This window comes from Talpa occidentalis, unplaced genomic scaffold (genome assembly GCF_014898055.3).
Source record: "Talpa occidentalis isolate TD23 unplaced genomic scaffold, MPIMG_talOcc4v2.1 talOcc4.5, whole genome shotgun sequence".
NCBI lineage: Eukaryota > Metazoa > Chordata > Mammalia > Eulipotyphla > Talpidae > Talpa > Talpa occidentalis.
In genome coordinates this window covers 101,551,076-101,578,341 of record NW_023604861.1, presented here as the reverse complement: position 1 = coordinate 101,578,341, position 27,266 = coordinate 101,551,076, and the positions used below count along the sequence as shown (strand labels likewise).

Here is a 27,266-nt window from a genome sequence, read left to right as displayed (position 1 = left end):
ATGGTTCAGTCTTGGGAATTCATTGGCCTGTGACATGTTTTGCTGTCTATTTCAATCCAAGTTAGAATTATATTTCAGTTGTGTTACAATTGCATTTGGAGACTTGTGTCCCAAGGTGGTCCCTCTAACTTTGATTTATACAACAAGCTCTGGAAAAGCACTCTACACTCGTGGTTTTAAAATTTCTGCTTTCATTGCTGTGTGTTTATAGCAGTAACAGTTTAAAAAAAAAAAAAATCACACATAATTTCCACACATTCTTTTAGGCAAACAAACACTGTCGCAACTTGAAGTGAAAATAAAGCCTTGCTAGTTAAAAAAAATCCCAGGTATTCAGAATGAAGCCTGCCTATTTCCTTGAAACCCTCTAAAATGTGATAAGTGACAGGAAGCTTCAAAGTGATATTCAGCAGCATCTTAATGAGAGTTGTGATAACAGAAATTCACAAATGATACAACTGCAGCTCAACAGCCAATCAGAGGTCAGTCCTTTAACTAAGTTCATGCACTGTTGTCAGGGGGATAAGTGGATCAGCATCCCATAATGCTCACATCCTGGCACCCTGGAGACTAGGGTGCCTTTCCCCACTTGCATGTGGACACTTAGGATATGCTGCTACCCCAGCAGCTGGCATTATGGCCACAGCACATATATTTTAAGCAAATTCCAAACCACTACTTATAGTCACTCAAGGGTAAAGTTGTGGAAGGAGTGCATAAGCAAGAGGGTATCATTAAATTTCCTATGGAATGGCACTTGGCGTCATAATGGAGCGGTCTGAGTCTACACCCCGCCCCCTGCCGGTGTGATTTTCAGACCCAGTGTTCAGGGCTCAGGCCTGGACAAGGGGCTCTTTGGCTGACTTGGGCCCTTCTGGGAACCTGCCTCCAGGCTCAGGGGCCTAAGTGAAAGTGGCCAGAGGTCAGCTTTGCCAAGCGGACCCTTATACCTGGGCAAAGCAAGATGCACTCAAGGCCTGACCAGGCCTAATTCTACACATCTGAAAGACTTCCCAAACCTCATGATATTAATGTTTAATGAACCAAACAAATAAGTATATGATAGTTCATTGGCCCACTGAATTAAAGAATCTGACCTAAGTGGTACTCCATAGAAAACCCAGCTTGTGGTTCACTGTGGAGGCAGCTTATTAAAATGCAGAATCTCAGGAATCATCTAAAGATTCTAGTTTGGGAAATATGAGGGTGGGGCTGGAGTAGTCCAGTTGGGAAAAAAGCCTCAGGTTCTGATGAAAGAGGTCACAGACTTTGGGACTCAGGCCCCCTGAGCCTGGAGCCAGGTGCCTAGAAGGGGCCAAGTCAGACGAGTAGCCCCTTGCTCAGGCCTGAGCCCTGAACACTGAGTGTGAAACTCATACTGGCATGATCATGTGTGTAGCGGGAGCCTTCTAAACAAAGCATGTATTTTATGCAAATAACATACCACCGAGAATCATCCAGAGCAGAGGAAAAATCCTGGTTAGCCTCAGTTCTGGGACTTGGTGCCATTATTTGGCGGGTTCTAACAGAAATTTGTGGACTCATCTGACTGGGGCAATAGATTCCACCATGGATCCAGAATTACAGAATAGCAACGAAAGTAGCAAAGTCAGCATCATCACCATCAACCCCCGTGTCTCCACCCGCACACCCTCTCACCTCTATGGCTCATCTTTCTGTATTTGTTTTCTTTTGTTTTTTGCCTCCTTCCCTCTTCTCTCCTTTGATCACCCCCTGTCAACACTTCCTTCTATTCCCCCTTTTCTTTGATGTTCTATAAACTGTTGGATCTTTCAAAGTTACTTATTTTATGTTGAATTTTGAGGTGCAGAGCAAACAAAACGCAGGCCTTTCTGTATTGTGCTCCATAATGGGGCTGTGTGCTGAGATGTGTGTTCTGGAATTTCTGGCAATAGGCCTACATTCCCATTTTGCCTGGGTCAAAAGTAAAATTTCATGTTTAAGTCTAATTTAGAGCTGAGGTCTTTGCAGTCAAAGCTTGGGCAATTAGTTATCTGGGTAATTTCAGAAAGGGAGACTTTACTGTTTGGCTTATCCTACTTGACAATTCATCCAATGTAGAAGCCTGGTTCACTGTAAAATGGCACTAGGGTCATAACAGGCAGAAGATCCATGAAACGGATCTATTAAAACATGCTCACAATAGTCCTGTAAAAGGAGGATAAAAATGCAGAAACCAAGGTTCCGGTCTTCATGTCACAACGAAGCCCTGTCTGGCTGTGCGTAGGCTAAGCCGGTTCTTTATTAACTCCAAGTTGTTTCTCACAGTACAGAATTATTCCATCAGCACAGAAATGTGCATTTCAGTGGGACTTAGTGCACTGGCATAAACAGGTGTGGGAGTGTGTTCTTCTCAAGTGGGAGATAACATTTATGAGCACAAAATGCATTTTGGGAACATGAAAATCCAAATGCAAATATGAAAAGCTCATATTCTCCCTCCTTCTCCCTTGGAGATTCTTATGCCCCCATGTGCACGTCTGCATGATAAAAGACACTGTCGCAATTATATGACAATTAAAGCTTACCATTGTTGTAAGAGCGAAAATTTCCTACAAATTTTATGTATTCATAAGTTGGAAATTCCTTTGGGTTCAAGCTGCCTCTGAGAAGATGGCAATAAAACTCTAAATCGTTGTCAGCTGGGCCGTTAAAAGAAAAAGAGGAGAGAAAGGGAACGTGAGCATTGCAGACTCTAGACTAAACAAGTAGCTTTTTTTTTTTTTTGGTGAAAATCACAGGATTTAGTCTACACATGGCCAGGGTATTTCTCTCATTACGACTTTAGAACATGCTTTATAACCTCTGTAGCATAGGGTTTCCCCCCCCGTAGCTTATAGATATTTTGCATTTCATGCTTGGACCCAATTAGTCTTAATTTGCTCACAGATGTCTGTGGTTGGTTATGTCGGCATCAATTAGTTCCAGTTGTTTTCATAGGGTATATTAAAATAAAGCTGCTCTTATAGAGCTGCTCTCTTTAATTTAATCTTTTCATTTTGTTTTGAACTAAAATCAGATGTACAATGGAACAAATTAATCATGGCAAATGGGCTAAGGTTGAGCAAGTCAAGGCATCTTCGCTGCCTCCATCAGGGTATATGCTTAATTAAGTGACACACGGTTCAGCAGGCACCAACACCAGCCTTCTTTCCAGGTTGCCAATTTTGATCAAAACTTTAAAATTCCCCCACACTCACAAATGTACATAAATAATCAGATGACAAACCCAGGGGAGGAGTGTTTGGGATTTTCGCCTAATTACTCAGTATTTAGTTGATTTACATAGATCTAGCATGATCGTATCCTTCAATATAAGATTGTTCACTGATTTTTGCAGTTTATTTCTAAAAGATTTTTCAGTTTATTTCTGAAAAAGAAAAAAGGACTCACTTGTATTACATGCAAAGCAAGTTATTCTCCTTAAACTCTATGCTTTCAAATTTTCCACATAAAAGCTAAATGTCTTACATATCCCAAACTCCAGTTTTAACTTTAAACTTAAACTGTACCTCTACAGATCTTGGAAATGTTCTGAGTCACAAGGAAAATTATTATTAAATTTAGTCCTCCCTACTTAATTCACTTAACCTCCTTTCAAATTCTTTATACCTTCTAAAATGAGTAAAGTTAAACTTACATTTTAAGTATTCTGGGGAGGGGGAATCGTTCACAAGCATATGGGAAGAAAGCATTTTATAAACTTCTGAATGTTCTTGTTCTGGAAGGAAATTTAACAAATTCTGATCCATGACATCCGACTGAAAAAGAAAATAAAGAACAAAGGTACACACTCAACGCAGATGAAAAACCAAAGCAAAAGCAAAAACTGAACTTTCACGACAATTTGGAATTGGTTACTGAAATGAAAAGGTCAGGATTTGATTTCCTGTGAAGACTCTCCAACTATCACTCTGTAACCCTGAATTGTAATCTAAAAGGTTTTACTTGCTCAAGTGCTTCAGTACCAGTGCACATGATTCAAGACAGAAGTGAGAGTCAGATCACTGTGCAGACTCCAGCCCCGGCCTGAGGAGCAGCATCTGTGGACTCTCCTGCATTCTTGAGGAGGGTAGCATGGAGCCCCAGTTTGAGGCTAAACCCTCATCTAAAAAACCCTGAAATTTTGAGGGGTTCCTTTTCTGATCCTTAGTCTGGCAAACATCTGCCTGTTTACTTCTTAAAAATCTCTAATCAAAGGAACTGCACGTTTTCCCCAAGAGCCTGGGCACTGTGGATGCAAAATATAACTTGAAAAATAAATTTAACATAGTCTAGATACAGTCCTGTCCAACAGAACAGTTTGTGATGGTGGAAATGGTCTATAATCTTTGCTGTCCATATGGAAGCCACTAGCCATGCCATGCCACGTGGCTACTGAGGCATTGAGATGTGGCTAATATGAATGAGGACTGAATTTTTTTAAGATATGGGAGAAAAAACTTTTATTCAAGAATTTTTTTTTTAACTAACATTGCCTTTATAACATTGTATAATTTTCAGGTGAGCATCATTATAAATCAGTGTCTGTAGATACTACATTAAGTTCATAAAGGTCCAAATCTATCCTTCACCATATAATTGACCCCTTTGACCTGATTCACCTGCCCTTCTTTCCCTTTCCCTCTAAATGTTTATTTCTGTTTTATTTAGTTTGCTTGTTTTTTTTTTTCTCTTTATACCATGTATGAGTAAAGTCACGTAGTATTTGGATGACTAAATTTTGAATTGTATTTAACTTCACTTATTATAAGTGAAATTTAAATAGCCACATGTGGCTGGTCATCAATATTGGGAGCTCACAGTGGAGAGAGGACTCTGGCATGTCTCTACCTCTTCCTTGGTCTTCTTCAATAAACTCATCTACTCCTACTTCAAACACTCTGTCTACAATGCTTGTGAATCCAGGCAACTCTCTGAGTGCCCTCATTATCTTCCAGCTACCATTTGGATTCACACAAATTACCAGTTATTATTCTCTCACACCCATGTCCCCCTCCCCTGTGCTCTGTCCCTATATATGGCATTGCCATCCCATCACTTGCAAGATACCACGTGACTTCTTTGATTCCCACCCCTTTCCCTCATTCCTCTTCATCTTCACAGCCCATTTCCAAGTGCTGAGAGATTTTCCTCCTTCCAGTTCTCTCAGATCTATTGACTTCTCTATTTCTCTAGCTCCAGGACTCCAGCTCAGACTACCATCCTCTCATCTGGGCAATGAATTGCCAAATTGGTCTTCCCATCCCAACTTTTGCCTCAATCTAAATTATTATTATTATTATTTTTAAAAGATTTATTTATTTATTTTATACAAGAGCCAGGGTACACACCAGATGTGTGGGAGAGTGAGAGGGATTCACCAGAGACAGAGAGGGGAACAGAACAGGCAGACTGACGAATTACACTGCTGAGGGGAGCAACGGGCATGACAGGAGAGGTCTGCTGCATCATGTGGGGCCCTCGCTGGCTGGCTGGGATTGAACCCGCACTGCAGAGGCTGCGGACAGCTGCACAGCATGGTGCTCAACTGCCTGTGCCACCAGGGGAGGCCCCTCAATTTAAATTATTTTTCACCACCTTGCTTAAAACCATCTGTTAGCTACAGCCAGTATCATTCTCAATGGCGAAAAGCTGAAAGCATTCCCATTAAGATCTGGAACAAGACAAGGATGTCCAGTCTCACCACTGCTTTTCAATATAATACTGGAAGTCCTAGCCAGAGCAATAAGACAAGAGAAAGACATACAAGGGATCCAAATAGGAAAAGAAGAAGTCAAACTATCACTATTTGCAGATGATATGATAATATACATAGAGAACCCCAAAAACTCCACAGAAAAACTAATTCAACTAATCAATCAGTTCAGTAAAGTGGCAGAATACAAAATCAACATGCAAAAGTCAGTAGCCTTCCTATACACAAACAATAAATCTGAAGAAAAAGAAATAAAAAAAAAATCCCTTTTATTATCAAAACAAAAAAAATCAAATACTTGGGAATAAATCTAACAAAAGAGGTAAAGGACCTATACAAAGAAAACTATAAAACACTGTTAAAAGAAATAGAAGAAGACACAAAGAAATGGAAAGACATCCCCTGCTCATGGATTGGAAGAATAAACATTATTAAAATGGCCATCCTACCAAAAGCAATATACAGATTCAATGCTATTCCAGTAAAAATTTCAATGTCATTCTTCAAAGAAATAGAACAATTATTGATAAAATTCATATGGAATCACCAAAAACCCTGAATAGCCAAAGCTCTCCTGAAAAAAAAGAAGGGTATGGAGGCATCACACTCCCAGACTTCAAGCTGTACTACAAAGCCATAATCATCAAAACTGCATGGTATTGGAACAAGAACAGACACACAGACCAATGGAATCGAATAGAAAATCCAGAAATAAACCCACAGATTTATGGTCAACTAATCTTTGACAAAAGAGCAAAGAATATGCATTGGAGCAAAGAAAGTTTGTTCAATAAATGGGGCTGGGAAAACTGGGTCACTACATGCAAAAGAATGAAGCTTGACTACTACCTCACACCATACACAAAAACCAACTCAAAATAGATTAAAGAACTAGACATACGATCTGAAACCATAAAATACATAGAAGGAAATATAGGCAAAATACTACATGATATGCACATCAAAGACATCTTTATAGACACATCATCCAAAGCAGTGATAGTGAAGGCAAAGATAAACAGCTGGGACTACATCAAGTTACAGAGCTTCTGCACAGCAAAAGAGACAATAACAAAAACAAAGAGAAACGCCACCGACTGGGAGAACATTTTTGCGCACAACACTAATGATAAAGGACTGATCACAAAAATCTACAAAGAGCTGATGAGACTCAACAAAAACAAAGAAAATAATCCAGTCAAAAAAAAAAATGGGCAGAAGAGCTAAAAAGAAACTTCTCTGAAGAGGAAATGCAAATGGCCAACAGGCATATGAAAAAATGTTCAACATCACTTGTAATCAGGGAAATGCAAATCAAAACTACAATGAGATACCATCTTACACCAGTGAGAATGGCACATATTAAAAAAACTAGCAACAACAAATGTTGGCGAGGGTGTGGAGAAAAAGGAACTCTCCTGCACTGTTGGTGGGAGGGCAAACTGGCCCAACCACTATGGAGAGCTGTGTGGAGATTCCTCAACCTGCTAAAGATGGAGCTTCCATATGATCCAGCAATTTCACTCCTAGGTATTTACCCAAAGGACACAGAAACATCAATTACAAAGAGCATGTGCACCCCTATGTTTATAGCAGCACTATTTACAATAGCTAAGCTTTGGAAACAACCCAAATGCCCAAAAATAGATGACTGGATCAAGAAGATGTGGTACATATACACAATGGAATATTACTCAGCAATCAAAAAAGATAAACTCATGCAATTTGCAGCAACATGGATGGTGCTGGAAGGGATCATGCTCAGTGAAATAAGCCAGAAAGAAAAAGAAAAATACCGGATGGTCTCACTCATAGCAGGAATCTAGAAAACTTAAATAAGAGACCAGGAAAAAGAATAACTATAAGAAAGTAAAAATCAAAATCAACAAACAACTATGAACCAGAGATACTCTATGGGGAGTGGGGGGCAGGGAAAGGAGGGATTGGGGTCAAAATAAGGGGGTTGCAATTGTATGGGGAATATAAAAATAAAATTTAAATTAAAAAAAAAATCTGTTGGCTTTCGATTATTTCCAGAACACAGCCTCAACCTCTCAGTTCATGAATGAAGCGCCACACAACCTTCCCTCTACCCACCCTCTCTCTGCAGCTGGTCCTTTCTCCAGCTTCCCAAACTTTCTTTTCTCCAGTGTGCCAGGTCTGTTCTTCCTTCTGGGCTCCCCGAGGCTGTCTTCTCAAGCCAGAACATTATGTATCTTCTCCTTTTGCTCGGTTACTCATATACATCATGTAGGTGCCTGCCTTGAAACGACCTCCTCTGAGAAGGCACCCATGACCTTGTCCAGACTGGTGCTCTCACCCCTGCTTCCTGGGCACTACACTGTATTGGTTATGCTCTACTCTAACTGGCGGTAAAAGGCATGTCTTTGCCTACATGGTGTGCCTTGTGAGGGATCAGGCTGCACTGTGGCAAAGCAGGTAAGAGCCCCAGAGATAAGGTTTGAAAGTTGGTTCTGTCCCCTCCCAGCTGTACTTTGCTCAGCTGCAAGATGAGGAAGTTGTTGGGGTTAATGAGCAGATCCTTGAGTACGGTTGCTGGTGAAAGGGCACACAGCAAATAATCAATGCTATGCATGCTTAGGTGTTTAATAACCTCTTACGAAATGATGTGAAGTTGGGTTCATTCATGTGTTGACATGTGTACACTGCCCGCCTCTTTCCCACAGAGGATCATTGCTAGAGGGAGGAATCTTGAATGGGATCTGGGGGACAAAATGGTGTCTATCTGGTAGGCAGGTGCTCCACGCATGGGGCAGAGCACACACAGAGGAGGCATTTCCAGTGGAGGGAGAGAAGTGATGGGTGGGGGCATTGCAAGGGGGGCAGGGCCACAGAATACACTACCTCAAAGGAGTCAGAGCTCCATATGTGTGCCAGGAGGAGCCACCGAGAAATCTAAAGGAAGGGCGGTCAGGGCAGTACTTGTATTTTAAAGCAATCCTTCTAGTGGTCTGAAGAGGGAGGGCGCATTGGTTGCCTGGCTAGACATGGTCAGAGTCTGAGCAGGCACAGGGGGAAGGGAGGTGAAGAGGAAGACACACAGTTCATGCCATTCTTTCAACAACAATCCAACCAATATGGACTCGGGACAGCTGTGTGCCTGCCACTGTTTTAGACACTGTGAAGAAATACGACAAAGCAGGCAGTCCCTCCCTGCCAGCAGCCAGCATTGCAGGGGGTGTGAGGAAGGTTGTGTGGTGACTGATGAAGGACAGCAGGAGGGAAAGAAAGGACTCTGGTGGCTACCAGGTTCTAGCTTGGATGCAACCATTTTGATCTCTGAGGATAGACTCTGCAAACCCCCTCACTAGCTGCGCTATCATTTTCTCATTCTGGCTTTGTCCAAGTTCCTTCTGATGTTCTTGATTTTATTTTAAGCCCATTCTGTTTAGTTTTTCAGAAGATGATTAATGCTCACAGATGACAGTAGTCTTTCTTCTTAAAGATTTTTCAGATACATGAAAATGATAAGTCACCCAAGGCTTTGCTCAGAGGGCCATTTGGAAGCCCACAAAATGAAATGACTGTGTGGCAAAGAAGGGCTGGAGGCACTGCCTGGCTTCACTGCTCCTGTGCAAGATGGTTAGCAGGTCAGAGGGCTGTGTGTGTCTACCACCCACAGATTCTGCACAGAATAAAGATGAGTACTGAATAGAGATGGGGGAAGGCACGCTATAGAATGGTGGGAAGATAGGATTATGAATTAACACACAAAAAGGACTTGGAACTATAGTTGATGTAGTGCAAGCTCTTTATTATGTATCTGCTATTATACTATTATTATGCCATTTCTGTGCACGGAAAACCAACACAAACAATGGTAATTTGAAAACTTAAACCCTACTGCTTACAGAAGAGTAAATTACATCTGCAATTGAACTGTACCTTGAATGAGCTGAGCTCTGCTTATTAAAAGCATAGCAATTATGGAGACAAGGAAGGGGCGTATCATCTGCAGCCACCTTCACAGTTGAATCACATGATCAAGAACATCATTTACTTCTTGGAGGCAGAAGCCCTTTATCCCAACTTACTGATATGCCGTTGGCTGTTTTATCAAGAATCTGTTCCCTTTCTGAGCATCACTATGAATGCCTGTTTCAAATTCCAAATTGCATATCTTCCATATTTTCTCTTCAGGCACCTGAAAAGGCTGGGATGATCTGAAAGTACTTGGGTGGCAGGAAAGTATTTTCCTTTCTCCTTTGGAACTAGGAAGGACCATTCAGTTGCACCCAGCAAATTAAGTGAGCCTGTACAAAGGGAGCACAGACTGCTGGCTGACGTGGCTGGAAGTGGGCTGGGTGGACACTCAGGAGTGTTCCCAGGTGTCCTGGTAGTTAAGATCTGTGTTGATCACACTGGGAAGGGACAATGGTAAGAAGCCTTGGAGAAAACTTACATTGAATGATTAGAATGGGCTCAGGGATGCAGTCAGGGCCAGGGACTCCCTAAATGACCAGGAAGTTGGAGGCATATTTGATAGGCTTTGATTTAGTTTAGATTTAGAATTAAACTGATAATCACATAGTAATACTTTCAGAAGGTAGTACAGAGAACAGTATCAACAACCTTAGAGTAGTGTAACAGGGTGGTCCCCAGGAAAGGGGGAGGTTCCAGGTTCCCTGCCCTACCCAAATGGAGGGTGGAGCTGAGCAGGGGGAGAAGAAGCTGCAGAGGAGACTGAAGATGCAAGGAAGCAGGATGGAGAGCCAGGAGGAGACCTGGAGAAGGTACATGGAATGGAGAGACATGTGAAGAAACTACACTTGCCTTGTGGTTGTAGACTGGGTGACACAGATGTGGGTAAGAGACCCATTGGGGAGGTGACCGTGGCGGTTTTTATCTTGATTTTGATTTTGCTCTTTTCCTTCCAGGCTTGTCTGGTTGTTTCTGACACTTTTCTGTGGGCCCCCACTGGAAGATGCTTTAGATTTGTGGCAGGCTTTGGGGCCTTGCTCTGGGCCAATCCCATTTGGATGGAGTTTTACTCATGGGGGGACGGGTAACTTTGGGTGCTTGATTTAGAAACTAGATTCTTTGCCTTTCCTGTATTGTTTCCTAGTTGTATTAAAGTTTCTTCCCATTAAAGTCTCATATGTTTTGTGTTGATGCAGCAGATGGCAGAGCCCATTTAGAATAGGCAGGTTTGCAGGGTCTGGGGTGCACCTCTCCCTGCCCTGTAACAGATTTGGCGCCCAAAGTGATTTAGGACACCTGCCCTGTAACAGTAGGAAAGAATTAATTAAAATATAAAAATGTAGGATTCTAGCAAGATGGTGGTGAAGTGAAGATGCTGGTCTTGCCTCTTCCAGACACTCTACAAAAAATTATGCAAAACAAAGCCAAAACCTTTGAGGGAAACACTGATGATCAACAAACACAATAGGCATATCAGCCAAACTGAAAGGGGTAGGAAAAATTCAAAGTGAGATTTGTTTAAAGTAACAACTGGGCAGTTCAACCCACAAGGGGAGGAGTGGCTGAGGGGCAGAGCCCCCTACTGCTATCCACTCAGGCACACACCAACACTGGGGTTGCTAAGGACCGGTACTGAGTTGGATAAGGGGGCGCACAGCATGTTTCCAAGATGAAGGGTGCATTGCTGGAGAGTTACAGGGGTGAGGGCACAGAGCAAAGACTACTGGATTGAACCTGAGGCTCATAACACAGAACAGCTATAGCCGGAATTGGGTCAGAGCACCTGGACTTTCTTAGAGAAGAGACTATGACTGGAGTCCAGGCAGAGCTATAAACACCTGCCACCCCCCACATTTCTCCACAACAGGAAGTTCAAATTCCTGGGTCTACTGAAGGTGAACTTTTGATGCCTATTGCCAGGTACTCTTTTATATCTACCACCCGTTGCTGATACCACTTCTCCAACTACTCCAACAAGTACAAATACAACTGTTGAAAATGTATTCTAACTAAAACCCAGACAAAATTGCAAATGAAGAGACCAGTACAGGTGCCAGAACAAAAAAACCTTGAAAGGAGCCCTGACTCAGTGGAGCTGTGGAGTACGACAGAAGGGGAATTCAGGGCAACTGTCCAGGCAATGTGGATTGAAAAAATGGAGGATAAAAAACAAAAACAGAATGAAGGTAATGCAAATATGAGGAAACTACACTAAGAAACACTTAGCTGATTTAAAAATATTATTGAGGGTTTTAATAGTAGACAAACAGAAGCAATGGAGAGAATTAATGAATTTGAAAACACATTACTAGAAAACACAGAATAGAAGAAGGTAGAGAAAAAATGGCAACAGTATAAGAGCTCTCTGGTCCAACTTAAAGTGAAATAATATCCATGTCACGAGGATTCCAGAAGGTAAAGAAAAAAGAGAAAGGCGCAGAACACCTATTTAAAGAAACAATCACTGAAAGCTATTTCAATCTGGGAAATGAACCAGAAATTGCGATCCAAGAGGCCCAAAGAATTCCAAACAAAATAACTCCAGATAGACATACACCAAGACACTTTATGATAAAGCTCTCAAGAGCCAATGATAAGGACAGAATACTGAAAATACCAAGACAAAAAAGGGCAACCTATAAGGGAACACCAATCAGTCTGTTGCAACAGAAACATCACAAGCACAAAGGGACTGGAAAGAGATAGGCAAAGTACTGAAGAAAAAGACTTCCAGTCCAGAATAAGATTAAGTCCCAATAAGATCAACAAGATAGAAGGAAGAGTAAGGAGCTTCAAATGAAAAGCAAAAACTTAAAGAATTTATCAACACCCAGCTGCATATGAAAGATCATCCTAAAGGGGTTATTATAAAGCAACAGAACAATGATTATCAAGACAAAAGACACCTAAGTTACTTACAATGGAAGAGGAGGAAGGTAACAATGTCATCCATTAGAGTCAGCCAGAGACTAGACCATCCAAAGGTCACAGCAACAGGTTGCTGCATAGCCTCAGTAGTCTATCATATACTAACCTCAGTAGAATCCTCAAAATAGAAGTAACACATAAGATAATGGAAATAGAACCTAAATAAAATGTAAGAGGAAGCCCTAAAAAAAAAAGACAAGAGAAAAACAAACAAAAAAAAGGCACTAACACTTACATCTCAATACTCACCTACATGTATGTTTGTGTTCACTTTATCATTAATTTAAAAACTGAACAAATGCTTTATACATACTTCTATATGTATGCTCTATAAAAATAAAAATACCGAACTGGAAATCTGGACTCTTGCAACCTGTGGTCAAACTCTAAGCTGTAGTCATACCTGCTGGGGCCACTCCTAGTCAGAGGGATTCCCCCAGATCTTCCCTGACATAGTGTCACAACTGATAAGATGACCTGGGTCAGGTGGTGCCTTCCAGCAGGTGAGGCCAGCATGGGGCAAGAAGGGCAGAAGATGCTTCCTCGAAGGTGTTTCATGGCCTGGCATTTCCTGGTAACATCAGCCAGGGACTCTGTCTTCCCCTTTTTATGACCTTATTTCTGCTGTGACCCTTGTCACAGGAACTTGGCATAGTCCACTTTGATCTTACAATTCTTGCTGGAGCTTTCACATGGAGAACCAGCATTACATGTAAGTATTTTTTTTTTTTTGTCTGATGATTTCTCCAACTTTATAATCATTTGTGCTTTAGATTATTTTCTTTGGGGAAGTTGTGTTTAGCATGCCCATATTTCTCACTTCCGAGGCACTTCCCACTCCTTCCAAGCTGTTTGTAACTGCTCCCAATGCAGCAGCCCCACATATGAACTCAGTCTCTTGTTCAATGAACATCTAGGCACGTGGGCACTGTACTCTGGGTGTGGGTCAAGAGTGCTACCGTATGAGCTTACTAGCTCACTAGGTGAATACCGCATTTGTCAACAACTCGGAAAAAATAGTCAGGAAGTTAAACTTTAGCATCCACTCAAAAAATCCAAACAGAAAGCACAGAGTATCCCGACTTTGGCTCTCTCATTTGGTTCTGCCTGAGTCATACTCTTTCTCAAGTTTGTTCAAGGCACGGGACTCATGCCCCTTCGCTCTTTGCTGGAAGGTTTTCATCCCAGAAGCTTCTTATAGCCCTGCTCAACCGTCTCCTGCTTTCACTGCCTGCACTGATTCTAGAGGACAACGTGCATGGACGTTACCACCATGGAAAAGTTTTGACTTTATCTTAAAATTGTTTTTTGCTTTGAGCTATTTTCTTCTTTTTCTCTGTCAAACAAGAAAAGAAAGTTCTAGGATATTTCTTTAGGAAATTGCTGTACAAAAATCTATCATGTGAGCTTTTACTATGTCTGAGCTTCTAGTAGTAGAAGGGAAAACAGAGAAAGACTGTAAGTCTAACAAACTCAAAAGTATAAAGGGATTCTTGCTGCTTTTTATGCACCCACCCATCACTAATAGGACTCCAATCACAGGCCACACAGTGGCAAGCCACCTTTGATACCAATAGGGGGCGCTGCTGTGGGGGCCCAAGGCCTCCTCTTCCCTTGTCCACACAGCGTCCCTGCAGGAGCTGCCTCCCCTCCATGGTGGCCTCTTCCATGTTAAGTCAGCACCTTTTGAAGTTCCTCATTCTCTCCCTTCCTAACCACTGACTCCACCCTGAGAAACTTCAGCTTGACTCTGTCTTATAGAGACTTCCGAGCAGAGGTTAGCACAAGTCCTAGAGTCAAAATGTCTGAATTAAATCCCACTCCCACCATTTGCTGACTATAGAACCATATTCTCTGTGTGCTTCAGTTTCATCATCTGTGAACACAGTTAGTAGCTAGTTCTTAGGGCTGTTGTAAGGATAAGGATAAAGTGAGCAATGTAAGATAGACCTTGCTCTGGCCCAGGCACCATTCTAAATGCTTTACACATATTAACACATACAAAGAACTCTTAAGAATGCTTGCTGGCATACAGTAAGTGCACAATAAATGTCAGCTATTTTCCTACTTGCCTCTAAACGGGTTAACAGCTGAAATCTTTCAACAAAATTTCAAATCTTACAGAAAGACAATCTCACAGGGGTCTTCTGAATTGCTGCAACATCCATGGACAGTCAAACCCTCAGCCCACACTGAGTAATAAGTAAGTCCAAGCAGTGAACTAAATCAAAAGTAAAATTCCTAAATGGTAACCCAAAGCCTTGGCACCAAAGCAGGGTGATGACAGGCCTTGCAGTCAGTTGGCCTGGTGTAAAGCCTGCTCTGGCCCTCACTGGTTCAGCTGCCTTGGGTTTCCTCCGCTGTAAAGTGGAGGTAAGGTGTTATCCCCTGACCTGCTCCTCTGCTCAATGAGCTGTAAGCTCACTGGCTCCAGGGATCTTTCCACCCTTGTGCAGTCACTAGCAAGGGATGCAAGTGAAGGCTAAGCAAAAAGAGCAAAGAAGATAGTGATCTTGGTGAAAAGTGGGAACTGTAAGCTAGAAGTAAACAGAAATTAAACTTTGGGATGTCTCCATCCCAGGCTAACCTCCACTGGGGGACTCGGGCTGACTCAGTGTGTGTCTGAGCTTAGGTCTATGTATAGACATCAATAAGCATTCCAATGAGTCTAGCACCAATATATTAGAATTGCGGCATTTCTGCCCCTTCCAGAGTTAGAAAATAATTTATAAAGGTGGTCTTAAATTGCTCCATAACTTCAAATCAGTACAATTCCCAACATACTCTCTAAGTCCTCTCCTCTCTGCCATGAGTAGCAACTGGGTCATCAGATAATTACAAGTACATAAATCAACCAGTGGCAATCCTGTTTACCCAAACAGCTCTGGGCTGCTGTACCTCGTGCCTAGGTTATTAAGGAAGGTACATTTTATTGCTTTCAATCAGTGCCTATCATTGCTCAATCCTATCCATTCACCACAAGACACAGGCTCTCTCCAAAGAAGCATCCCTCAGCCATCCTCAGATAAGCCCCAAGAAGTTGGGCAGATTTAGTAGGGGGTATGGGGGAGGTCATTTCTGTACCCCGCACATCAGCTGATTCTCATCAATATTCTCTTAGCCTGAGACTAAAGTCAAGATGAAACTGTATTCTCAACTCCTTAGGCTAAGTGAGAGTGAAATTTTTTTTTTTTCTGACACCTGTCAAGAAGACAGAACCTCTGTCTCCTCACTACGCCCCAAAATGCACCCTGGAAATGTTGCAGTAATGCACTGGCACCTGCCTAACAGGGTAAGAAATGCTTTTCTGGACTACAACACAGAGCTCTGGGAAAGGGAAAATGTGGAGAGTAGCTTTAAAGACCACAGACCATCATCTGCAGAAATGCTTGAATGGGGGAAGTGACTTCTGAGGAAAAGGTTGACTCAGCCCATGTGGAACCCTGGGACATCAACAAAGCTAGACTCAACTCCAGGGAGGCAGAGTTGTCTTCTGAGCAAGGCCACGCTGTTCCCAGGCAGGGATGGCTAAACAGAGGTAAGCATGGTCCTCCAGCATCTTCCTGACCAGGGATTTTCTACATGCAGAAATCCAGGGCAAGCTGTTACCATCCTCATCTCATAAACTGGTGGTCCATCTATTGATCTGCAGGGGTGGGGAGTGATGGGGGTAAAGCAGATTGGAGAGGCTTGTGGGAAAGAGAGGATGTTTTGTCCCTGTCAGTCTCACAGGATGTTCCTGCTGAGCTGTCATTCAAGGTCAGGTTCTGTAGGACTAAGTAATGAAAAGTATGGAAGGCTGGTCAAATGCCTATGAGGACCCCTCAGAAGTAGACCTTCCACCAGGCAGGTACTGATCAGTGAGCCAGTTTTTCCTGACTTGGGGAAGGGGGTATTAGAGAGCCATGAAGGCTTATGAAGAGAGAGGGAAATATTTGGAAGGGAGAGAAGAGGGAAAGAGCTAAGAGGAAGGAACATCTAGGAGGGACTTTGAACGTGCTGCACCTACCCCACCTCTCATCCCCAGAACCTCTGCCTGGCTCTCCAGCAACTTAATTTTTTTAAAAAAGATTTATTTATTTATGTATACAAGAGCTGGAGTACAGGCCAGAGGTAGAGGGGGTGAGAGGATTCACCAGAGACAGAGTGGGGAGCAGAACAGGCAGACTGACTGAAATACACTGCTGAGGGGAGCAGCGGGAGAGACGGGAGAGGTCCGCTGCACCATATGGGTAGCTCCCTGGCCGGGGATCAAACTCATGCTGCAGTGGCTGCGGATAGCTTCATAGGTTGTGTCTCAACCCCCTGCACCACCAGGGAGGACCTCCAGCAACTTAAACTTGCACATCTGTTGCATATTCTGCACTAGATCTCAGATAACCAGGGACATCCATCAGGCTCTGAGCTCCGCTACGTGTGCAATGACTCTGTTGTTGATCCATGGCTCATGTATGATTTTTGGTACACAAAGGGTAGGAACATGTCCCCCATGTCCCCCCAATACAGGCCCTGCCTTGCTGGGATCATGCCCTTGATTGTCCTGGGATACACATGCTGCACCTACCCTTCCTCTGGAAGGCCCTGGGAACTTGGCCTCAGCTAGTCAAGGGCTCTCTGTAGCCCTCCCAGATCCGTGTATACCTGCACCACCCCAGATCTGAGATCTGAATGACTCACAAGGAGAAGAGACAATGTGTACTGGCAAAGGCCATCCAACTAGACCAGAAACTTACCGGTAAATGCCCAAGGAGAGGTGTGATACTGTCAGAAACATAGAGGATGCTGCCGTCCGTCGTCACCGCGATAATGAAACCATCTAATGCCTGTGGAAATGCAATGGTGGAAGGCGGTTTAGTCATGCTTTTGTGGAGATGGCCCTGAAGCAAAGGATCCCATGCTATGACACTGACTTTGTTTATAACCCTTAAAATATTTCCATGAATAACCTGAGAGCATGTTTCTATCTTTTGAACATGATGGTTTCTCTCACAGAATTTGCCTAGTTCAAGTTAAAGTCTTGTAAAAGCACTAAAGGGCTCAGTGAAAAATCTGACCTGTCAGTATCATGAAACAAAATTTAGCCATGAAAATTACCTAAGTAGTTTTAATGATAAGCATATTATTGGCCTGGATCAGAAATAGCACAATGACCTTTAAAAATGTCACTGATATTTTATGGTCCTGATTCCCCTACCCACAATGCCACTTTGGGTCAACACTAAATATTAGCTAAAAGCTATCATACCTAATAGAGACATTAAAAAAGAAGTCTCTGTGTTGGTCAAGGCTGACCTCTGCCTTCATTCATTGCCATCAGAGAACTACCTCCTGAAGGAACTATTCACATGATTCCACAGAAGGAAGAGGTAAGGGGGTGTGTGTGCTGTGTAACCCAACTATTGATAAACCCTTAAATAGTTCATAATGTTTGAACAATCCATTCACTTAAAGTATTTACCGAGTGCCTGTGCATGACAGCACACTGCTCTGGGTGCTCGTGACAGAAAAGCACTGAGGCAGACACTGTTTTCTTCCAGACACATCTGAAAGTTGATTTCTAAAATTTAGACAAGGTAATTCAGTAGAGAATGGTGTTCTCTAGGCTAAATAAGTACAAGGAATGAGATGGAAGAGAGTAAAACTTTACCAGAAAGCAAACTGTTGAGGGAGGAGTGTAGGTAGGTCCACTTCCACTCTAAACCTGTCACTGTTACTGTTACTGTCATTGCACTATCATTCCACCCAAATAGAGGAATTTTTCTGCTTTGGAAAAAAGCCCCTGAAATTTGTACTTAGAAAGTTAACATTTGTATGCACTAAGCTAGATTCAGGGTGTTACTGAGAATCTGCATGGCCAAAAGTGCATCGATTCTTTCAAGTTAGGAAAATGTGGCTAAGCGCACCATAGCAGGAACGGAAATAGTGCACTGACTGCACACAGAACACCCCGAAAATGTGCCAAAGTGGGAGAGAATTCTTTTCACCAGGAAAATTAATACCAGCGTCACTTATTCTATTACTCAGAAATATTTAATACTATTTTTATTAATTAATTAAAATTTAATATAATTTAGTTTAATATATAATTAATGTAAAATTTAATATAGTTTAAAATAACTCAAAGCACATAGCTTAAGTGGATGGCAACCTTTTGGATTACATCAGTGGTTTTCAACTGGTGGCAATTTTGCCACAGGGAACTTCAGGCAAGGTCAGGAGAGGTTCTTTGGGTGAGCACTGAGGTGGGTGCTACTGGTGCAGAGTGGGTAAGGCCAAGGATGCTGGGAAACATCTTCCAATACACAGGATGCCCTTCACAACAAAGTATTATCTGGTCTAAATGTCAATAATACTGAGGTTGACAAACCCTGGATAGGATTTATGGGTCACAGTGAACATGGGCACATCCTTTTCACTTTGATTTCTTCTTCCCTCAAGTACTTTTCTAAATAGATTTTTAGGTTCTATTTGCAGTGCTTCTGGAAGTGAATTTTTTTATAAAGGTCATTTATTTATTTTTAATTAATTAATTTTAAATATATTTTTTACATCATTTTTCATTTTTGTACAATGTATGCATTTTCATCTTGGTTACAGTCTCTGTGACATTCCGTCCGCCCATTCACCCATGAACTATCACCATGGACCCTTGTGCTCTTCCCACCGTTGTTTTGATCCTACTCCCTTCTCTTCCCCTGCAGCATGTCTTTGGTTTATAGTTGCCTGTTGATTTTGATTTTTACTTTATTATAATTAGTTTTTTTTTTCTGATCCCATATTTGGATCCTCTACATTCCTGCAATAAGTGAGACCATCCGGTATTTTTCTTTTTCTTTCTGGCTTATTTCACTGAGCATGATCCCTTCCAGCTCCATCCATGTTGCTGCAAATGGCATGAGTTTATCTTTTTTGAGGTGAATTTTTTAAAAGAGGTGGGGATCCTGTTGATGATACCAGTAGGACCTTTTTGGAAAAGCAGATTAGAATACTGGGCAAAGCACATACAGATGATCTTCCTGCACAGGCAGCGCATACCCCTCCTGAATTGGAAGAGCAAGTGGGTGTTAAAAAACTAACGATATTTATAGATGGGAGATAACATTTATCAGCTCATTGGCATTTTCCATCAAGTGTACAAGAACTGTACTGAGTCACTGAAGTAAAAATGCTTTGCTATGGTTTTACAAGTTCCGTCAGCAGCATCTGAGAGTGACTCAATGGAACATGATCAGAGAGAGACGTGTAAAGGAGAGACACAAGACAGAAGATTCAGGACACCAGAGGTGCCACAGTGGCCCATGCTTTATACTTGCCACATATTCTGAATCTCATGGAATGTTTCTTTTATTTTCTAGGACAACATCTTGGTAAAGAGGAAAGATCACTGCAGCTTTTTTGCACAAAATTCAAAAATGCCACAAAGTCCCTAATCTCTGGTCACTAAGGACTTTTGCTCCTTTGGAGTTTACTGTCAAATGCTTGTAACCACACCTTTGCTAGACTGCATTTTAGTAGCTTGGCTGGCTTGCAGCAAAGTTATTTTTGTTCTTTCAAACTCTGGAATCTGGTTTGGGGCTTTCGTGATAGAAGAGGGAAGAAGGAGGGATTCATATCCACAGGGCACCAGAAATTCCATCTTCCAGGGCCTGACGGATTCTGTTTTTATTTAGAACAGGAACCCCTGGTTACCAAGACATGGCATCTGGATTCACATTTTCTATGAAATGTCTCTGAAAAAGGAGAAGGCTGTGCATCTGGAATTTGACACGCTATGAAGATGCCACATGGCGGACAGCAATGGCTTTATCCTGAGGGGGACCCTGCTGGGGCTCAGACATGGGGGGAGATATAGGAAGCTCCAGTATTTCACCACCAAGTCTATGTCTACTGAACAGCAACAGGTTGGAATAGAAGCCTCAGTCAGAGGCACATCAACAGTACCAATTGGTGCGTTTCTTGGACTCCTTAAAGCTGTAATTCCTCCAGAAAGCCCCCTTGGATAGGTTTGCTTTCGGGTCTAATCAACTAATCTGGTGTGCTTTCCTCCAGATCTGCTGCAAGGAGTCAGGACAGGGCAGGGCACACACACAATATCCACACAAATCTGAAATCTTTTTTCTAGAAATTCCTGTCACCTGAATCTTAGTCCTGCCTTTCAACCCAAATATTTATATTTACTTGTTTTTATTTTGTAATAATAGTCTTGTTTCCGCAAACACTTTTGATATCTTGAAAGTCACTGGAAGAAACTATTTGTGCTACAGGTTTTTAAAAAGAGGCTAGGTACTAGTGTATGTTTTAATTACAGTAAGTCTTTATTTAACATTTTCTTTAGATTCTTGGAAACTGTGACTTTGTGTAATGAAAGCAGGGCCTTGAAAAATTTTGTTTTGCTCAGTGTCTGTGGGGATTTTTTTTCTCCTCGAGGTTATAACGAAACAATGTTGAATGAGACATGAGATGACATTATTTGAGGACCTGCTGTACTTTTCCATAAGAATTAAAAGCTAAAATGATTTATGTAAAGTAGTATAATGATGCATTAATTCAACAATTTCACAAGCTGCTCTAAATTTAACATACTTAAAATGCATTGCTTCTGGAGAAAGTTCTGTATTTTCTTTAAATATAGTTCACATGTAGATTTAAGAATCTTTCATTTTATGCAAATGTTCATTAATGCGTTTATATTTCATAATATTTGGACATCTTCATTCTGGCATTTTCTTACTCCAGGACTTTCTGTTTTCTGCACAGTTAATCTATGTAAATTAAAGTTTACATCAGTCTTATATAGGCACATAAGATGAGATAGTGAAAGATTTTATCCCAAGAAGCTCCTCTCCAAAAGCCCTGCCAGGATCCTCTGCACGCAGCCCGAGTCTAACTTCCTTTTACTAAACTAACTGGTCCCAATTCTCTAGAACTCACTTGAGTGTCCGGACATGCCATGTCTGGGGCTTTCTCTCTCCCACTGTCATGTGCACACAGTCCTAGTCTTATCCCTAGTTTAGAAGTCAGAGCACTCAGCCAGCTGTTGCTGTGGGCTTGTCTACATTTATACAGAGGGGTTTCATCTACATATAAACATACGATCCAGGAACCCTGGGCTCAGTCAGATTTTCACAAGTCACCCCTGCCCATGGGTGGGGGCACCAAACTGTCCAAAGGAAGAAGCATGAACACAGGAAGGGGGAGTGCTGAGGAGACACAGGGTCGCTTAAGGTTGACACCCGCACACCATGTTGATATAATATGACCCCAAGTTAAAAGTCTAACTTAAAAAATACTTTTATTTTCAAAATGTATTCCGCAAAGGGAAGAAATAAAAGCATTACATTCTTAAGGTGAGATGCTCTGAATCAAATGGTAGTGCAGAGCTGCGATCTGCTCTCCTTCCTTCCCGTCACTACCTGTCTTCCAGCCCCAGCCCCACCAGTGTCCCCAGCTAGGTGTCCTCTGGTTGAGAAAACACGGAGTGAGTCCATCCTGCAGGCACTGTGGCAACTCACTCACATTCAGTTCAGGGATTCTTGCTTGTAGTTCCCAACTCAGTAGCCCTAATATAAGCTATTGCAGGCAAAGGGTTTCCATTACAAGACCACTTTCTAGGGTCCAGAACGACTGCTTACTTTGAGCCCAGAGTTTTATACGGAATAAGTAACTACAATTTAATTTGCAAATGATCAAACTAATTTGAAGCTGATTTTTACCTCCAACATCAGCTGAGTGAATTCTTCATTACTGAGAAATGAAGGCTTCCAGTCTTGCTGAATGTCACAGATTTCTGTTTGTGCTGAGACTTCTGAAAAAAAAAAAAAAAAAAAAAAAAAAAAGGCAAGTTTTTATATTTAAAAGCACCAAGAAATTGGAATTAGCAAAGAAGGCACATGTTACTTCTATGTAATTTTATGTGAATTTCTGTGTAGTTTAATAGACGCCAATATATGGAAATATCTTACCCTGATTCCAAGGGTTGGGAACTTTGGTTGTGATGGGCTTAAAAACACTTCCTGATATTTCCACATCCCTTTAATGATGCTTAGGGGAAGGAGAGTACCCCACCCTCTGCATGGGTGTAGTGTCAGTTACTTAACAGGTGGCACAATCCCCAGAATTGCTACATGATAAAAACCATGAGCAGTGGTTGGAGTTAAAACAGTTGCCACCTATCAGGGCAACAGGATAAAGATGAAAGATTGGGTTGGTGGGGCACATTTTTAAGCAGCTTCTTCATGGTTAAGGTGAAGCAAAAACACTTCGACAACATGGAATTTTCAAAATTCCAGAAACATCTTGTGGTAAATAACCTACTTAGTCTATGAAGAAAAAAATGTGGTTTTTTTTTTCATCATTTCCAGTTACTGAAGTAGTAGTATGTGCTACATAAGCACATGTGATTTAGCTGCTTTGAAGGTCAGAATTTCCTTTTCTCAAAAGTTTTTTGGGCTAATCTCTGGTTAGATAGATTCACAGAACTATCTTGCACTGCAGATAAAACAAATAGTCATTGGCCTATCTGGAATGCCTTCAGAACACTTGTTCTTTTGCCTTTTTTGAATGAACGCTGTATTTTATTGCTGAAATATACCTGAGATTATTACAATAGTTCAACTGCTATACAGAATATATTTGTTTTTCCTACCATTTAGCTTGTTATCTTTAAAATAACCATTTTGCTCACTTTATACAGTAAGAGGAAAGTTGCTTTAGGGATTATTTCTTTGGTGCTATGAAAAGCCAAAGTGTCTGTGATTTTATCTTCTACCTCAAAGGAACTTCAACAACTTGCTGGAAAATTGTTCAAGCAGATAATCTATAAACTTTAAACATTTAAAGTTTTCTTTGCTGACCCTGGTTGCTAGTAGTCTTTCTTACATGGGGCTTGGAGAATGCATCCTGCTACCCAAGTGAACGAATATGAATGAATTCATCGGTTACTTGTGAAAGAAGTTAATGAGAAGGGCTGAGCTACATGTGTGACTACAGAAGTCTTCACATGCTCAGTCACCCAACATTCCCTGCAATGCTCAGCTCTACCAGGAAGGTTTCTCCCATCTTTATTTCAGGAAGAACAAGTTGTTGCTATTAAACAAAATTGGATTTTTGTGTTCCTTTAAAGGAACACAAATGAGCCACTCACAGTCCCTGGTCACAGAATACAGGAAGCAACCCAGCAGATGGTCAGTCAACAGCACTGATGAGGGCCAGCAGATGGGACCTCACAGCTGGGTGCCCCTGTGGCCAGAGTCTGCACTTGGCACAATGTATGCTGGGAAGCAGAGGTTGTGCACTCACAAATCTGGGTCAGAGTTCATCCTGGGGTATCAGCTGAGACAAGGATGAAAGGGTGAGATTTCCAATAGTCCCTCAGACAATTGGTTGCCACAGTTTGACCAGTTAGAAATGACCAGAGAAATGCAAACAAATTAACTCTATCAATGCTTTCCTCTCTTTCCCAACATATGCAGCCATCTGTGAGATTCTTTTTGACTTTTGGGATCAAACTATAGGTTAACTGCTTGTCCAGGCAAGAGTCTTTCCAGCAGCTCAAATTTGATTAGCGCACCATTAGAATTAATGTGAAAGAAAATTAAAGGCCCATTTAAGTAACTTTACATCATTTGATATGACTAGATATTTTCTAATCAACAGTGTAACAATACTGAAAACTGCCATTTCATTCACTGTACAATTCAACAATTTGCTTATAGTTCTTGGAAGTTAAGGCTGAATTCATAACAAGTTAAAAACATGTTAAAGCAAATGTCTCAAAGCAAGTTAAAAATGTGAAACTGAGAAATAAAATTCAGTGTTACAAACACTTCTTCATAGGTATTTGATGTGATTAATATCATAAACTAAAGATTACAGGGTAGGATTAGCAAAGAGGTGTGGTCAAATAGCAAGGGAAACAAAACCATTCTGGGGATAATTTTTGTAGAAAGAATTTCAATTAACAGTTGAACCCCACTGCTGTAGAATAAATTGTGGTTGAGCCCTAGAAAGTTTGCCTCCCCATTGCTCCTGATATATGTAAATAAGAAGCAGTATATTTTTGGGCTGCTTGTGGTCAAAGAAAAGTCTGGAAAATGGGTCGGAAACTATTTGCTGGGCTGTGTAAATACTACTGTGTCCAACAGGGACAGTGCTCTGCAGCCTTCTCCACCCCACCTCCGTCCACTGAGGTAGACGTGTTGAAGGTCATGAATAAGGAATGGGATTTGATATTGGGAAAAAATTATATTAAATCAGCTTGAGGAAGAGGAAAGCACACAGATCAGCCTGGCCCTGAAGAAGGAACATTTAAATGAGCATGGATATGGATGTCTAATATGCCTTGCTATTTACATAATTTAAGGGTTTCTCTCTTATAATAGATACTGCTGACACAAAATTTCTCTACAAAGAAACATGGTGAGATTCTCATTTTGAGTTGGATTACTTCAAAGAGAATAGTATGCATTCCAGGATCAAGATTGAGCCCCCAAGATGAGAAAATAGGGATGCTTGAAAGATTATTTAGGAAAGAGCTAAATATTTATAACGTCTACCCGGACCTAATCATCCTTCCCTATTTATCGTCTGGCATCCCTCAAGCATGAAGGCAGTAAGCATGTCTAAATTCACAGTTCTTATTCCTGGCTGCACACTGCAATCACCTGGGGAGCTTTAAAAGCATTGCTGCCTGGGCCTTACCCAGTGGTGTGCTGATAAACGACTCTCCACTCCTGAAACAGAAATCCAGATGGGTGGTGTCTACCCATTTCTCTGGCATAAGTACTCCCACCGTGAAGTTTATAATCGACCAATTGGAGGTCAAATGTCTTGCAAAACTTCTGAAAATTTAACAGTCACCTTTTGTAAGCTGGTACCAGTGAGGTCCAGCTCACAATATGTATTTTAAAAGCACCTCAGATGATTCTAATGGGCAGCAAGGATGAGAACCAGTAGTCTAAATGGTCCACTAATGAACACCTGACATGGCACAGCTATAATACAATATCTTAAGGGGCCCATGAGTCACCTCTTATGGAGAAGCAGTGTGGTGTTGTGATAAAAACTTGGGCTCTTGAAACATACTGCCTGGTATAGATTCCACATCTTCCTGCCTGTGACTTGGGTGAGAGGCCAGCATTTCTGTGCCTCAGTTGCTTCATCTGTGAAAGGGTTCTAATTCAAAGGTTACTGTGAAGCGCAGATGAGTTACTATATGTACAGTCCTTTGAACAATGCCTGGCTCATGATGGGCCCTGAATTAACACTGACCATATTATCCTCTACCCAACTGAAGATGCTTGTTGGAGTTCATGTCCATTTGGATTATAAGCAAAGAAAAGTTACTGTGGGTTTTGTTTTTGCTTTAATCCAATTTTTGGTCTAACCAATAATATATCTTTATAAAATCTGCTATGGATTTTTTTTCCAAATATGGAGTCAGCAAGGATGAGTGAGATCCTGGCATGATCCTGGTTGCATTTAAGTGGGCTCTACAGAGTATGCCTTCATCTTATGAAAAGGGCGAGATGGAGAAAGTTGCTCCTGAGGAGGCTGCATTTCTGCTGACTGATACTTTCCAGGTCCCAGATTTGATAATTCTATAATTCCACAGTGGAGAGAGCCCAGCATAAATGTCACACTGATGAACTTGATCCCAGTTGTCCTATTTAACAGCTGTCCTGCTTCTCAGTGGCACTGACCTAGTTTGAGTAATTTGAACAAAACATCTTGGTAATGAAATCAACCTGCTATTTTACTTGGCTAAATCATTATTAGGAAATATAACCATTCTGATTATATTATTGGGACAATCAAATAGTGCTGCAAGACTTTATTCCAACTTTATTCCTTCTTGTTCTTCCCTTTCAACAAAAGCAATTAATATTTTCTTTACTCTCCCCTGGGTAGCTTTGGGGAAGGGGGAGAAAAGGCTTTATCGTTACTGTCACATTTTAATAGGTATATACAATTATTAAAGAAATGGTAAAAGAATCACAAGTATAATGAAACTTTCCAGTGTCCCAGCAGTGCCCTTCTCCATGAAATCATCTTGTCTAGGAAAATGTGCAGTGAAAGAGAAGCATCACTGAAAGCACAGAAGAATTGTAATTATCTCCTCAATAATCTGACATTTCTGACTTTATTATGTTTAGTGTCATGGTTAAGGAAAAAGGAATTGGCTCTTCTTGCTAGTTAATAGCTACTGAACCCTCTTATCTACCCTCCAATATTTTTTGTGTACCATTCATAGGTGAGTGGCAGGGCAGGGTAGTCAGTACTAAGAGGTAAAAGGGGTTGAGGGAGAGTAAAAAGAAGAGACCATCATTTGAAAAAGACGTAAGTTCAAGGATGGATTCAATAGTAAGTTCATATTATAGGATGCACTATACCAATGAAAAAGAACTGGCCACAGCACTGGATGAACACAGACTAATCTCACAGACATCATGTTCATTACATTTGATTCCTTCTGAGTAAGTCCCACAGGCAAAATCAATCTGTGGTATGTGAACTCAGAATAGAAATTAGCTTAGGGGAAAGCAGAGGTAGATAGGAAAGGGTATCTATTGGGGAAGTTTCTATTTCTTGACATGGGTGTTAGTTTCCAGCTGTGTTTCCTTTGTGGTAACTAATTTAACTGTGACTAGTGTATTTTCTGCTTGTATGTTACACTTTT

At 41.4% G+C, this 27,266-nt stretch overlaps 1 protein-coding gene across 3 annotated transcripts in view; it reads right to left on the bottom strand.

Moving 5' to 3' along the window:
• NPAS2 (neuronal PAS domain protein 2) overlaps positions 1–27,266 on the bottom strand; it is a 152,124-nt gene that overhangs the window by 40,566 nt on the left and 84,292 nt on the right. For all 3 annotated transcript variants that reach the window (XM_054701909.1, XM_037527976.1, XM_037527973.2), the window contains 4 exons: positions 22,303–22,394; positions 17,323–17,412; positions 3,662–3,782; positions 2,550–2,663 (listed from right to left, as the gene is read on the bottom strand). In XM_054701909.1, the coding sequence (XP_054557884.1) occupies positions 2,550–2,663; positions 3,662–3,782; positions 17,323–17,412; positions 22,303–22,394 (417 nt within the window). The remainder of the gene's footprint in view (positions 1–2,549; positions 2,664–3,661; positions 3,783–17,322; positions 17,413–22,302; positions 22,395–27,266) is intronic.